Source organism: Pristis pectinata, chromosome 1 (assembly GCF_009764475.1).
Source record: "Pristis pectinata isolate sPriPec2 chromosome 1, sPriPec2.1.pri, whole genome shotgun sequence".
Lineage (NCBI taxonomy): Eukaryota > Metazoa > Chordata > Chondrichthyes > Rhinopristiformes > Pristidae > Pristis > Pristis pectinata.
In genome coordinates, this window is record NC_067405.1 from 86152237 (window position 1) to 86168172 (window position 15936).

Here is a 15936-nt window from a genome sequence, read left to right on the forward strand (position 1 = left end):
GAGGGTGAAGAAAGGAGAGAACAGAGAGAAAAAACAAACCAGAGGTGCAGAGAGCAAAGTTTAGGCTCGAGCTCATATTTGGTATTCCATTGGTAAATAACCTGTGTGAGGTGGTGAAACTGTTTTCATTTTGTGATAGTGCAAAGCAGCTGTAATGACTTGTCAGGTTACTTAACACCTCATTTGATGTCTTTTTCCTTGTCTTCATTTGAGCTGGGTGTAAAACATGCTGGTGATCTGTAATTGCCCATTTTGCTTTTCTATTGACGGCCAGTTTCATCTCCTTACCGTTGTGGAGACTAGACTCTTGAGATACTGAGCGTGATATTGGAAGACAACGAGTGCTCATGGAATATACTTCTGAGCAGGGAAGAAAAAGAATTGAGTGAGCAGTTTTTAACTTCATTGAATACATTGCTGTGTTGCAGGATTCCACAGACATTCTCTTTGTATGGAATGACATGAATGAGCCGGCAGTGTTCAGTGGACCTGAGCTCACCATGCCCAAGGATGCTGTGCATGCAGGTGGATGGGAGCATAGAGAACTGCACAACCTCTACGGCTTTTATCAGGTAAACTCTACCATTCAGACGTTGTTTGTATGTTGATTGTTCTCTGGAAATTGATAGACTCTGCTGATGACATAGATGATAGAAAAAATTCATACACATGTAAAATGGCATAACTTATAATTGCATTTTTCCTTCTTGTGTTCAGTTTTTGTGCATTTATGAGCATTAAACTGAGAGACATTAATGCTGAAGATGAAAAGAGCATTAGATGAGATATAAAGCTTCCTACAGGCTGTGCCAATCACACAGCTCAGGCGAAGCTCAGATCAGCCAATGTGTGCCACATTCAGTTTTCTTTTTCCTACACTACCCATTCCCATTGAACGATATTACCAATGAATGTCGTATTGACCAGTTTTTCTGCTGTGAACTACCATTCTCCACATTGTCAAACCATAAAGTATAAAATTGTGGTGCATGGAATGTGCAGAATGCTTAAAGCTTGACACTTTGTCAAGAGCAGGCTTCTCACTCTTGCAATGAATGCCTGTGGTGAATTCACGCCAAACCCAGACCTCTTTTTGTCCTGGCCAGGCGGTGATAGGGTAATTTTTGTGGTATGAGCCTGTATCGCCTAGAAATTCCTTTCTCAGAATCTACTGGCACTAAAACAGTGTAATGCTGACAATAATTTTAAAAGACCTACACAATCTCAATCTTCTAACATAAGATTGCCAGATCAGAGTTGTTGGTGTGAAGTGCACAAAGTCAGTTTCAGTGCATACCATTGTTTTGATCTGTTGCAAGATCTCACATCTGGGGAGGGTGAATCAGGTCATGAGGGGCATAGACAGGGTGAATGCACACAGTCTTTTTCCCAGGGAAAGAGAACTAAAAACTAGAGGGCGTAGGTTTAAGGTGAGAGGTGGAAGATTTAAAAGGGACCTGAGGGACAATTTCTTCACACACAGGGTGGTGCGTATATGAAATGAGCTGCCAGAGAAAGTGGTTGAGGCAGATATGATAACAACATTAAAAAGACATTTGGATAAATACATGGATAGGAAAGGGTTAGAGGGACACGGGCCAAACATGGGCAAATGGGACCAGTTTGGTGGGCACCATGGTTGGCATGGACAAGTTGGGCTGAAGGGCCTGTTTCCATGCTGTATTACTCTATGATTCTATGAATCATATAAAATGTAGGCTTTGCTTGACAGTGCTTCGGTTTCCTTCCATGTCCCAAAGGTGTGTGGAATAGTAGGGTAATTGGCCATTGTATATTGCCTCTAATTTGGAGGTGAGGGGCAGAACGTGGAGGGAGTTGTTGGGATTGTAGGGAGCATAAAGTGGGATTTGTGTGAAATGGGTACTTCATGGGCAGCATGGACCCAGAAGGCCAAAGGGCTTGTTTCCCTGTTGTATCACTCTATGACTCTCCATGACTATTAATTTGTGCCAAAATGTTTCCTGAACTGTTTTGATCACATGAGGTGGTGTCAGAGAGGAGATTCCGAAATGCTTTTCTCCAAATGGGCCTGAATTTCTACCAAACCCCAGGAAGGGACATAGTCTCAGTGAAGATTGTTTATATTTTAATGAATAGGGGCTGATTAGATAGACCAGATGGGCTCTGTCATTTTCCATACGTCCTCATAAATCTTCTAACGAGCAAGGGCTGGAACCTCTTCCTCGAGGAAATTGAAGAATTTCTTTAAATTGCAGGGTGGAACCAGACAGACAACTTCCTTGTACTGAATTCCCAGAGAAAAAAGGCCATTTATAATCGCTGTCACAGAATCTCAAAGCCAGCTGACATTTTTCTTGTGTTTTGCATCAGCAATGGGCATCTGCAGAAGGTCTGATCCGTCGGTCTGGAGGAAGAGAAAGGCCATTTGTTTTGACTCGTTCCTTCTTTGCTGGATCACAGCGATATGGTTAGTGAAATCAAAGCAAGTAGTGAGGATAGGGAGCTCTTGGCTGACAGTCTAAGTCTTTACTTGTCCTGTAACTCACACCAGGTTTAGGATGCAAAGAGAAAGTTCTTCATAACTTCATGGATTGATCATTGAGAGTTAAATGTCCTTATACTTAATCCTTAGAGTTAGATGGCAATCGATTTCTCCATCTTGGCAAGCCTTCCTGAATGTTTGACCCTCACTTTATTCAAATGTATCATAGTCTACTTGTAGTTTAGGGGAGGTTTAATTGTTGCCTTTTAGTCCTGATTTATGGAAAAAGTAGTATTAAAGTGAAGAAGTCTTCATTAACATTCAAAGGCCCACTTCTAACTCTGGGTCAAAATACAAACTGCTGGAGGAACTTAGCGGGTCAGGCAGTATCTGTGAAAGCAGGGGGATAATCAACATTTTGGGTCAAGACCTTGCATCAGGACTGAGAGTGTAGAGGGAGAAATCCAGTAGAAAGAGGTGAGAGAGAAGCGTGAGATGGGGACTGGTAGGTGGAATCAGGTGAGTTGGGGGATGATGGGCAGATGGAGCCAGGTGGGGGGAAGGAAAGGGTGTAGAGGCAGAAGCTGGAAGGTTATATATGGAAAACAAAGGGCTATTAAGGAAAGTGATGTGGAGTCAGATAAGGGAGGGATGATGGGCAGGTGAACCAGTGCAGGAGGGGGGAGGAGGGAAAGATACTGGCTTAAGGGCAGGGGGCGCTGCTGCTGGGGTGGGGGGGGGGAAGTTGGGGTGTGAGAACCTGGGTTAATCAGAAGACAAGAGAAATGAACACAGAGGGTGCAGGTTACCTGAAAGTGGAAAATACAATGTTTATTCCATTGGGTTGTAGACTACCCAGCTAGAATATGAGATACTGTTCTTTTAGTTTGCATTAGGTCTCATCGTGGCAGTGAAGAAAGCCAAGGACAGAGAGGTTGGTGTGAGAATGGGAAGGGGAGTTGAAATAGCACACAACATCAATCACTGGGCTAAGTGAGGGGAGAGGGTTAATAAAGGTTCCCGCTATTGAAAACTGGCCAGCAACTTTGCACATTTGTGGATCTTGACTGAGAGCAAGATCTAATCTTGGTTTCATAGCTGGGATCCTTTCCATTGAGCTGACTCAGATCTTTCAGGCTGCAAGCTTCCGTTGACTTGTACACAGCACTCATCTGTGGTGCAGACATGCAGCCTGGACACAGGTGTGCATGAGAGTGCCTCCTAATATCAAATGCTCACGAACCAATTGGAACCTGTACTCTGAAATTTCTAAGCTTGTGTGTGCACACAGTTCTATGTATTGGGGAGGGGCAGCTATTTGGGAGGGGATGTGGTGAGCCTTTTTGGCTTGCAGTGACCTGGAATTTGCTCCAAGGTCCTCATGGTCCTGGTACTTTCCATAAGTTACCACAGACTTGTCCATTCCTAGTTATTTCACTACGGTGGAAGAGTATCCAGGTTCACAAATAATTCTCTTTGGTGCAACTTCAGAGGGAGTTATGCAAGATTTTTTACTCATTTACAGGGATATGGATATCACTGGCAAGGCTAGTACTTATTGTCCATTCCCAATCACCCTCAAAGATAGTGCTGAGTCACTTCATTAAATTGTTGTAGACCTTTGGGTGAATTTTTTCTGCTGTGAAAACCATTCTCCACATTGTCAAACCATGAAGTATAAAACTGTGGTGTCCTGTCAATTTGGTGCATGGAAGGTGCAGAATGCTTAAAAGTGTGACATTTTGTCCTAATGTAAAGTCTTTATCAGAAGTAGCTGCCTTGCCCTTGCACTGAATACTAATTCACTAAATTTCTTCAGATCAAACCCAGACCTCTTTTTGTCCTGGCAGGTTGTCATCTCACAAAACACAGGTATTCTGCAACATTAACTGGTTTTGATCATGTAAGATGCTGATAGTACTGTTGGGTAGGGAGTTCCAGGATTTGGACCCAGCAGCTCTGAAGGAAAGGTAATATATTTCCAAGTCAAAATGGTATATTACTTGAAGAGGAACCAGCAAGTGGTGGTGTTCCCAGGTTTTGACCACATTTGTTCTTCTCCTTGGTATAGAAGCCATGAGTTTGGGTGGGTGGCTGTTGAAGTAGCCTGAGTGAAGAACTGCAGTGCATCTTGTAGATGATGTAAAGTGCTGCAATAGTGCACCAGTGGAGGGTGTAAATGTTTAGGGGGCTTGATGGGTGGTTGGTACTGCCCTTCACAGGAGTATAAAAATGAAGTGCTTTTTAAATGAAGTGAACCATATCGCTAAAATTATAAAATCACTAAATTGACTAGGTTGGACAGCTTATTTACTACTTTACCTACTTTTCAATTGCCTGTTGTGTTTACTAGGAGCAGTATGGACAGGAGACAATGTCGCTGACTGGAGCTACCTTAAAATCTCAATCCCGATGCTACTTAATCTCAGTATAACTGGCATCTCATTCTGTGGAGGTAAGAATCAATTTTGGGGAAAGAATGAACTTGCATTAACATAGCACATTCTCAGAGGTCTCAAGAGCTTCACCACCAATGATGTAAGTTTGAAGATAGTAGTCAGTGTTATTGTATTGATGAAGGTTAGTTTACAACTGGATCTCACAAACAACAATGAGATAACTGATCATTTAGTTAGAACCATAGAACCATACAGCACAAAACAGGCCCTTCGGCCCACCATGTTGTGCCGTCCATCAGACCACCCTCACACTATCTAACCCTTTCCTCCCGCATATCCCTCTATCTCATATTCCTCCATATGCCTATCCAACAAACTCTTGAATCTGTCCAATGTATCTGCCTCCACCACTACCCCAGGCAGTGCATTCCATGCACCAACCACTCTCTGGGTGAAAAACCTCCCCCAGACGTCTCCCCTGAACCTCCCACCCATAACCTTAAAGCCATGCCCCCTCGTCTTGAACATTGGTGCCCTGGGAAGGAGGCGCTGGCTGTCTACTCTGTCTATTCCTCTCAATATTTTATATACCTCTATCATGTCTCCTCTCATCCTCCTCCTTTCCAGTGAATAAAGCCCTAGCACCTTAAGCCTTTCTTCATATTCCATAAGCTCTAATCCAGGCAGCATCCTGGTAAATCTCCTCTGCACCCTCTCCAACGCCTCCACATCCTTCCTATAATGCAGCGACCAGAACTGAACACAGTACTCTAAGTGTGGTCTAAATAGAGTTTTGTAAAGCTGCATCATCACTTCGCGGCTCTTAAACTCAATCCCACAACTTATGAAAGCTAACATCCCATAGGCCTTCTTAACTGCTCTATCCACCTGTGAGGCAACTTTCAGTGAACTGTGAATGTGAATCCCCAGATCCCTCTGCTCCTCTACACTGCCAAGTACCTTGCCATTTACCCTGTACTCTGCCCTGGAGTTTGTCCTTCCAAAGTGTACCACCTCATACTTCTCCAGATTGAACTCCATCTGCCACTTGTCAGCTCAGCTCTGCATCCTATCAATATCCCTCTGTAAGCTCCGACAGCCCTCCACACTATCCACAACACCACCGATCTTAGTGTCATCCGCAAACCTACTAACCCAGCCTTCCACCCCCTCATCTAAGTCATCTATAAATATCACAAAAAGTAGAGGTCCCAGAACCGATCCCTGCGGGACACCACTAGTCACTGCCCTCCAATCCGAGGGCACCACAACCCTCTGCTTTCTACAGGCAAGCCAATTCCTAATCCACACAGCCAAGCTTCCCTGGATCCCTTGGCCTCTGACCTTCTGAAGAAGCCTACCATGAGGAACCTTATCAAACGCCTTACTAAAATCCATATAGACCACATCCACTGCACTACCCTCATCAATCTTCCTGGTCACCTCCTCAAAGAACTCTATCAGGCTTGTGAGGCAAGATCTTCCCTTCACAAAGCCATGCTGGCTGTCCCTAATCAGTCCATGATTCTCCAGATGTTCATAGATCCTATCCCTTAGAATCCTTTCTAACAGCTTACCCACCACAGATGTAAGGCTCACCAGTCTGTAATTCCCTGGACTATCCCTACTACCTTTTTTGAACAAGGGGACAACATTCGCCACTCTCCAATCCTCGGGCACCATCCCCGTGGACAACGAGGACTCAAAGATCCTTACCAGCGGTTCAACAATCTCCTCCCTCACCTCTCGAAGCAGCTTGGGGAAAATCCCATCAGGCCCCAGAGATTTATCTGTCTTGATATTATTTAACAACTTCAACACATCCTCTCTCTTGATATCTACGACCTCAAGAACATTACCCTTACCAGCACTCCCTTCCGCATCATCAAGACCCCTCTCCTTGGTGAATACCGAAGAGAAGTATTCATTGAGAACTTCTCCCACTTCCGCCACCTCCAGGCACATTCTCCCACCTTTGTCTTTAATCGGACCTACCTTTACCCTAGCCATCCTCCTAACCTTCATGTACGTGAAAAAGGCCTTGGGATTTTCCTTAACCCTACTAGCCAATGCCTTTTCATGACCCCTTCTAGCTCTCCTCTGTATTCCTCATGGGCCCTGTCTGAACCTTGCTGCTTATACCTTATGTATGCTACCTTCTCCCTAACTAGTTGTTCCACCTCTCTCATCACCCACGGTTCCTTCACCCTGCCATTCCTTCTCTGCCTCACCGGGACATATTTATCCCTAATATCCTGCATAAGATCCCTGAACATCGACCACATATCCATGGTACATCTCCCTTCAAAAAGGACATCCCACTTTACACTCCCAAGTTCTCTCCTTATAGCCTCATAGTTCTCCCTTCCCCAATTAAATATCTTCTTGTCCTCTCCGCACCTCTCCCTGTCCATGACAATTTTAAAGGTTATGGAGCAATGATCACTGTCCCCCAAATGCTCACCCACCAATAGATCCTTCACCTGTCCCGGTTCATTTCCTAAAACTAGATCTAGCATGGCATTCCCTCTAGTCGGCCTGTCGACATACTGCGTCAGGAATCCCTCCTGGACACATTTAACGAATTCCGTCCCATCTAAACCTTTGGCACTAAGCAGGTTCCAGTCTATATTTGGGAAGTTGAAGTTTCCCATTATAACAACCCTGTTATTTTTGCTTCTCTCCAAACACTGCCTGCCAATCTGCTCCTCTATATCTCTACTGCTACCGGGGGGCCTATAGAATACTCCTAGTAGAGTAACTGCTCCTTTCTTGTTCCTTACTTCCACCCATATGGACTCTAGAGATGATCCTTCTACAACATCCATCCTTTCCACAGCCATAACAGTGTCCCTGACCAGTATCGCCACCCTTCCTCCTCTTCTCCCCCCTTCCCTATCCCTCTTAAAACACCAAAAACCAGGAATATTCAATATCCACTCCTGCCCTGACATCAGCCGCGTCTCAGTAATAACCACAGTATCATAGTCCCCCATACTTAGCTTTGACATTTTTGGCCAAGACGTCAGAAGAATTCTCTTGTCAGTTCTTCTGGTGCCATTGAATCTTTCACTTAACCTCCAGATTTTCTCCAGTTGCAGCAGCCAGAACAGCAGAGGGGAGGAGCTAGCAGTGTTTTTTTTAAAGTTGTGTGATTGGCTAAGTGTGTGACAACTCAGCCAATAAAAGAAAGGTAGGGTAAAGCGGAGCAGCCATTTTGGAGTGGCCATTGTGAGAGTGGGAATCTGAGGCTTTGGCTCAAAGAGGCTTTGACGAGGAGGCACAGGTGAGTAACAGGTAAGAACAGGCAAGGTTTTTTTTTATGGCAGTTAAATAAAAGGACACCAAATTACAACTGACGAAATAAAATAAGGATGCAGGATCAGGTGAGGTGTTGTAGCTGCATGGACCCCATTGTGGTTCCTGGTGACCACATCTGCAGCAAGTGTTGGTTGCTCGAGGAACTCAGGCTCAAAGTTGATGACCTGGAATCTGAGCTTCAAACACTGTGACGCATCAGGGAGGGGGAGAGTTACCTGGACCCTGTGTTTCAGGAGGCAGCTGCACCAATTAGATTAACTACTTCAAATTTGGTCTGTGGTCAGGGACAAGAGGGTGCGTCTGCGAGTGAGGCAGGTAGGGGGATCCAAGAGGTAGTGCTGGAGGAGCGTCAGCCCTTGAGCTTGTCCAACAGGTCTGAGATTCTTGCTCCCTGTGTGGATGAGAGTGGGGGCTGTAGATAGGATGAGCAACCGAACTGTGGCACCATGGTTCATGGTGCCTTTCAAGATGGGGAAGAGAAGAGAAATGTAGTTGTAATTGGGGATAGTATAGTCAGGGGAATAGACACAATTCTCTTTCGCACGGATCGGAAGTCCCAAAGGCTGTGTTGCCTGCCTGGTGCCCGGGTTTGGGACATCTCATCTGACCTACAGAGGAATTTGGAGTGGGAGGAGAAAGGTCCAGTTGTTCTGGTCCATGTGGGTACCAAACACGTAGGTAGAATAAGGAAAGAGGTTCTGCTGAGGGAATTTGAGCAACTAGGGACTAAATTAAAAATAAGAACGAAGAAGGTAATAATCTCTGGATTGCTACCTGAGCCACGTGCAAATTGGCACAGGGTAAATAAGATCAGAGAGTTAAATGTGTGGCTCAGAGATTGGTGTGGGAGAAGTGGGTTTGAATTTGTGAGACATTGGCACCGGTTTTGGGGAAGGAGGGAGCTGTAACGATGGGACGGGCTTCACCTGAACCATGCTGGGACCAGGGTCTTGTCAGATGGCATAACTAGGGCTGTAGATGGGGCTTTAAACTAAATAGTAGGGGGGTGGGTTCAACAGATTGGAAAAGTACAGATAAAGTAAAAGGGAAGGAGAGTGCAGGAGAGGTTACTGAAGTCTCCAGAATAAAGAACAAGACAGAAAGTTTAGAAAGGGATAAGAATTTAACTTCAGGCAACATAGAGACAAATTTGAGAAGAAGGGTGGTGAATACAGGACTGAAGGTGTTATATTTGAATGCATGCAGTATACAAAAAAGGTAGATGAGCTTATAGCGCAATTAGAAATTGGCAGGTATGAAGTTATGGACATCGCAGAGTCATGGTTGAAAGATCAGAGCTGGGAGCAAAACATCCAAGGATACACATCCTGTCAAAAAGACAGGCAGGTGGACAGAGGGGGTGGGGTGGCTCTGTTGGTAAAAAATGAAATCAAATCCTTAGCAAGAAGTGACATAGGATCAAAAGATGTAGAATCCTTGTGAGTAAAGTTATGAAACTACAAGGGTAAAAAGACCCTTTTGGGAGTTATATACAGGCCTCCTAATAGTGGTCATGATGTGGGGTACAAGTTACAACAGGAGATAGAAAAGGCATATAAAAAAGGGCAATGTTACGGTGGTCTTGGGGAATTTCAATATGCAGGCAGATTGGGGAAAATCAGGTTGGTATTGGATCCCAAGAGAAGGAATTTGTAGATTGTGTACGAGATGCCTTTTTAGTGGAGATTGTGGTCGAGCCCACTAGGGAAAAGGCAATTCTGGATTTAGTGTTATACAATGAACCAGATTTGATTAGGGAGCTTAAGGTAAAGGAACCCTTAGGAGGCAGTGATCATAATATGATAGAATTCACCCTGCAGTTTGAGAGGGAGAAGCTAAAATTGAATGTATCGATATTATAGTTGAATAAAGGTAACTACAGAGGTGTGAGAGAGGAGCTGGCCAAAGCTGTTGGAAAGGGGATCCTTGCAGGGATGACAGTAGAGCAGCAATGGCAGGAGTTTCTGGGAATAAGTCAGAAGACACAGGATCAGTTCATCCCAAAGAAGCAGCAGCATTCGAAAGGGAGGATGAGGCAACCATGGCTAACAAGGGAAAGACAGCATAAAAGCAAAAGAGAGGGCATACAATATTGCAAAAATTATTGGGAAGCTAGAGGATTGGGAAGCTTTTAAAAACCAACAGAAGGCAACTAAAAAAACGTAAGGTGAGAAATGATGAAATGTGAAGGTAAGCTAGCCAAGAATATAAAAGGGTATACCAAAAGTTTTTTCAGATATATGAAGAGTAAAAGAGAGGCAAGAGTGGATATCGGACCACTGGAAAATGTTGCTGGAGAGATAGTAATGGACAACAAAGAAATGGCGGACAAAGTGAATAAGTATTTTGCATCAGTCTTCACTGTGGAAGACATCAGCAACATGCCAGAAATTTGAGAGAGTCAGGGGGCATGAGTGTGTGTAGTTGCTATTACTTAAGGAGAAGGTGCTCAGGAAGCTGGAAGGTCTGAGAGTGAATAAGTCACCTGGACTGGATGGTGGGTCTAGGTTCTGAAAGAGGTAGCTGAAGACATTGTGGAGGCATTAGTAGTGATCTTTCAAGAATCACTAGATCCAGGAATGGTTCCGGAGGACTGGAAAATCGTAAATGTCGCTCCACTCATTAAGGAGGGAGGGAAAAGACAGGAAATTATAGGCCAGTTAGCCTGACTTCAGTGGTTGGTAAGATGTTAGAGTCCATTATTAAGGTTGAGGTTTCAGGGTACTTGGAAGCTCATGATAAAATAGGCCAAAGTCAGCATGGTTTCATTAAGGGGAGATCTTGCTTGACAAATCTGTTGGAATTCTTTGAGGAAATAACAGGCAGGATAGACAAAGGAGTCAGTGGATGTTGTTCACTTGGATTTTCACAAGGCCTTTGACAAGGTGCTGGACATGAGGCTGCTAAACAAGATAAGAGCCCATGCTATTACAGGAAAGGTACGAGCATGGATAGAAGATTGACTGACTGGCAGAAGGTAAAGAGTGGGAATAAAGGGGGCCTTTTCTGGTTGGCTGCTGGTGACTAGTGGTGTTCCACAGGAGTTGGTGTTGGATCCGCTGCTTTTCACGTTATATGTTAACGATCTGGATGACAGAATTGATGGCTTTGTGGCCATGTTTGCGGATGATACAAAAATAGGTGGAGGGGCAGGTAGTGTTGAGGAAGTAGGGAGTCTGCAGAAGGACTTGGACAGGTTGGGAGAATGGGCAAAGAAGTGGCAGAAGGAATACAGTGTAGGGAAGTGTATGGTCATGCACTTTGGTAGAAGGAATAAAGGTGTAGACTATTTTCTAAACGGGGAGCGAATTCAGAAATCGGAGGTGCAAAGGGACTTAGGAGTATTAATGCAGGATTTGCTTATGGTTAACTTGTAGGTTGAGTTGGTAGTAAGGAAGGCAAATGCAATGTTAGCATTCATTTCAAGAGGACTAGAATATTAAAGCAAAGATGTAATGCTGAGGCTTCATATGGTGTTGGTCAGACCACATTTGAAGTATTGTGAGTAGTTTTGGGCCCCATATCTAAGGAAGGATGTACAGGCATTGGAGAGGGTCCACAGGAGGTTTACCAGAATGATCCCAGGAGTGGAAGGGTTAACACATGAGGAGCATTTAATGGGCTTGTACTCACTGGAATTTAGAAGGATGAGGGGGAATGTCATTGAAACCCACTGAATATTGAAAGGCCTAGATAGAGTGGATGTGGAGGGGATGTTTCCAGTAGTGGGAGAGTCAAGGATTAGAGGGTGCAGCCTCAGAATAGAAGGATGTTCCTTTAGATGAGAGGAATTTCTTTGGCCAGAGGATGGTGAATCTGTGGAATTCATTGCCACAGATGGTTTTGCAAGCCAAGTCATTGGGTATATTTAAAGCAGAGGTTGATAGGTTCTTGATTAGTAAGCGCATCAAAGGTTACGGGGAGAAGACACGAGATTGGGATTGAGAGGGAAAAATAAATCAGTCGTAATTGAATGGGGGAGCAGACTCGATGGGCCGAATGACCTAATTCTGCTCCTACGTCTTATGGTCTTAAACCTGAATGAAGGGACAGGGATTCAGATGAATGTCTCATTTGAAAAATGCCTCTGTTGGTGTCAGCTTTGATCACATTTTCAGGGCTTTAGGAGGGGATTTGAACATGTAAACTCAGGTGAGTGTAGTGCCACTCGTCAAACCATTAGACATTTCAGACATGGTATCATCTTGATAAAACATTGCTTTTTCTACTTCGGAGCATGAAGAATGGTAGAAATCTGAAGTTCACTGCTCCAAAAAGCTGTGGGTGATGTGACAGCTGGTGCTTTCAAGACTGAAATAAAACAAATCGGACGTAAATTAATCGAATTACGGAGTATTTTGAATGGCTTAATCTTCCGTTCCAAACATGTTTCTAAGGTATTGTTAACGTGAGGCTAGAATGTATAAAATTGAGATCATAAATAAAGATGGAAAATGCTGAAAACACTCAGCAAATCAGGCAGCATCTGTGGAAAGAGAGATAGTTAATATTTCAGGTCAAAGACCCTTCATCAGAATTGGGAGGATGAGAAAACAATTTAGTTTTAATTTGCAGAGAGGGTAAGGTGGAATGGGTGGGATGAAGGGAATATGTCTGGTAGGCCAGGGCTACCCAAGTGATACCATTGTATGAGGTCTAATTGTACACTAATTGACTGCTATTATCATCAAAACAAATGTACGTCATTGGATGTGAACCAGACGTCTCTGTATACCTGGGCAACCCTGACCTCATCTTATCAGAGATATTCTCTTTGTTTTATCCACCCCTCCCCCAACCTCTGCAGGATAAAGCTAAATTGCTTTCTCACTTTCCCAGTTCCAATGAAGGACCCTTGACCTTAAACATTATCTCTGTTTCTCTTTCCACAGATGTTGCCTGACCTGCTGACTGTTTCCAGTATTTTCTGTTTTTAGACCAGATTTCCAGCCCCCACAGTTTGTTTGATTTTCAACACCGAGTTCTGTGGATTGATGTTGCATGAGCTGGAAACCTAGAAGGAATGGGGAAATAAAAGGACAAAACAGAGGACAGGACATCCTAAAAATTAGAAATCTTTTGTTTAGTTCTGTGTCTTGTCCTACCATGATTTTATATTTTGGTAATGAATGTTATAACAGATAAAGTTGGTTGGGACAGAGAAGCTGTCGTATGACGTTTCAGTTGCAGCTGGAGAAAAATCTCAGTCTTGGTCAGAAAAAAAGCATATAGCAACAGAATTAGTTGTGTCTAACTTATTGCCATCTTCAAGGAATGCCAAGCAGGCAACCTAAGTTGTATGTGTTGATATAGGGAATTCCCCTTCAACTAATTCCCCTGTGGTAAATATATTTTTAACCAAAAGGGCAGTTATGTAACAAAAAGAATCAAAGCAGAAGCAAGCTTCAAGGGAGGCTGGTTACTTAGCAGAGGTTTGGGAGAAAGGCACTTTGCCATCCATGATCAGGAAATAGACCAACATGCAGGGGAGGGACCTAAAAAATATAAAAAAGAAAGAGAAAAGAAGTTTTAAATAGCAACTCTTTGTGCTGTCACGAGATCCCACAGCACCTTATAACTAATTAAGTATTTTTTGAAGTGTAGGCAATGCTATGATGCAGGTAAGAAGCCAACGGAAAGAGCAAAAGTAATTTGTTTGATTGTTATGCATTTGCCAACACATTAATGGATGAAATAGCTTAAAGGGTTCCAGCTTTGTAATTGAATATTATCAGGGCAACTCTGAAATTAAAAAGCACAGTGTCTTAAGTTTTGTTCTGTAACTCATTGCTTTATTTGCAAGCAGAGGAGAATTGTCACATGGTCAGTGATGTGTGCAGTATCTATTGTATTGAGATTTAGTCACTAGACCCAACGTGGCAGCAATTTGGCAGTTATTTCAAAGCTGCTTTCTCCAAGCTTTTCGTCGAGTTGTGTCCCAGTTCAAAACAAACCTTGAAGTGATAAAAGTGTCCCAAGTAAAAGGGGAGTGCACTCTGACTTCTGTTCTACCTTTTGCCCTTTACAAATGTTTTGCTTTTTCTTCAGCGGACATAGGTGGGTTTGTACAGAATCCTGAACCGGAGCTCCTTGTTCGCTGGTACCAGGCTGGTGCATACCAGCCTTTCCTCAGGAACCATTCCCACACTGAGACAAAGCGACGAGAACCATGGTTGTTTGGAGAGGGAAATACCAGGATCATCAGGAAAACAATTCAAGAGCGATATGCCTTGCTGCCGTTCTGGTACACACTCTTCTACATGGCCCACACCAAAGCAGAGCCAGTAATCAGGTAATCAGTGCTCCCACGCCCTCCAATAAACAGGAGGTGTTCATTGGCAAATGCTGATCTACGTATAAGGGAATTGTAAAGTGAAGGGTTTGGATTAGACAAATTAAGTTTTTTATTACAGGTATTTGAAACCCAGGCTTGACCACTGTAGGAGGAACTGTTACTCAAACTTCACCTTCACCTTTTACCTGAAAGTGTTGGTGCTTTGGGGGATCATTTCCTTGACTGCCAGTGCTTCTCTGGTACCTCATTGTGAATATTTTTCCTTGCTGTTATGTTAGATCATCATTGGATAGTCCTTAACCACTGCCCATTAAACTTGGTTACCCACTCAATACATTGAGAAATGTGACCTTCTCAGCAAAGACCACAATTCTGTATTTGGATACTGTAACTGGATTTCCTTGTTATTTTAGAAATGTATTGCAACAGAATACAATGCACAGAATTAGTCTCACTGGGGCTTCTGGGAATTGACAATGAGTGACTTGCAAATAATTTGTGTCCTGAATCAAGTTTTTTTTCAAGCCAGTATTCTTCACTTTGATTCCCAGTCTCAGCAATAAACATTCACAAGTTAAATATAAATCGATCAAAATTCATCTGTCTAGTCCCAGCAATTTACCTTGATTGGAACTTCACCATGTGAAATTTTAATTCACAGCATACACAGACCTCCTCTGATTGCCATTCTCCATTTTGCAGTAAAATCATGCTGAAATTAAAAATAAAAACACAGTGCTAGAAATGCTCAGCGTGCCTCTTCTCTGAGATGCAGGTAGAGAAGAGCAGGGAAAAGCTAGGTATGCAGCATGGAGAACTTTCTGCTTTTATTTCAGGGTTCCAGCATCTGCAGCTTTTTATTTTCTAACCTTTATCTCGATCCCCTGTACCTACTGGAAATGAGGTTGAATCAATTCAAATGTGAGACAATGATTGAAATCAAATATCCTAAATACTCCTCCAGCTATACCTTTACAAACACCACTTTTTATCCATTTCTCTCACTGTTTAGAGTCACGGAGTCAAACAAATCGGAAACAAGCCCTTCAGTCCACCATATCCATGCCAACCATCACACACCCACCTACACTCATCCCATTTTTCTCTTGCGTCCTCATTGACTCCTTCCAATTCCTCTACCACTCACCCACACCATGGTAATTAACCTACCAACAGATCTTTGAATGTGGAAGGAAATTGGAGCATCTGGGGGAAACCCACGTGGTCACAGGTAGAACGTGCTAACCCCACACAGACAGCACTGGAGATCAGGTTTGGATTGCTAGAGTGGTAAGGCAGCAGGACTAACTGCTGCGCTACAGGTCCTCCTCAGGTTACAAACGCCTAACTTATGGGCACCCTGTACATACAATTGAGCATTTGGGAGACCAGAAGGATGGATGGGGATGGACTTGCCGGCTGCTGCGGGGCTGCAGGCATCTTCTGCTGCGACAATT

The 15936-nt window shown here is 43.6% G+C and overlaps 1 protein-coding gene across 1 annotated transcript in view; it reads left to right on the top strand.

Moving 5' to 3' along the window:
• Positions 1-15936, top strand: part of LOC127570643 (neutral alpha-glucosidase C-like) — a 95193-nt gene that overhangs the window by 61176 nt on the left and 18081 nt on the right. Inside the window, exons 14-17 of the mRNA XM_052016394.1 lie at positions 429-572; positions 2353-2449; positions 4818-4919; positions 14233-14476. Coding sequence (XP_051872354.1) covers positions 429-572; positions 2353-2449; positions 4818-4919; positions 14233-14476 — 587 coding nt within the window. The remainder of the gene's footprint in view (positions 1-428; positions 573-2352; positions 2450-4817; positions 4920-14232; positions 14477-15936) is intronic.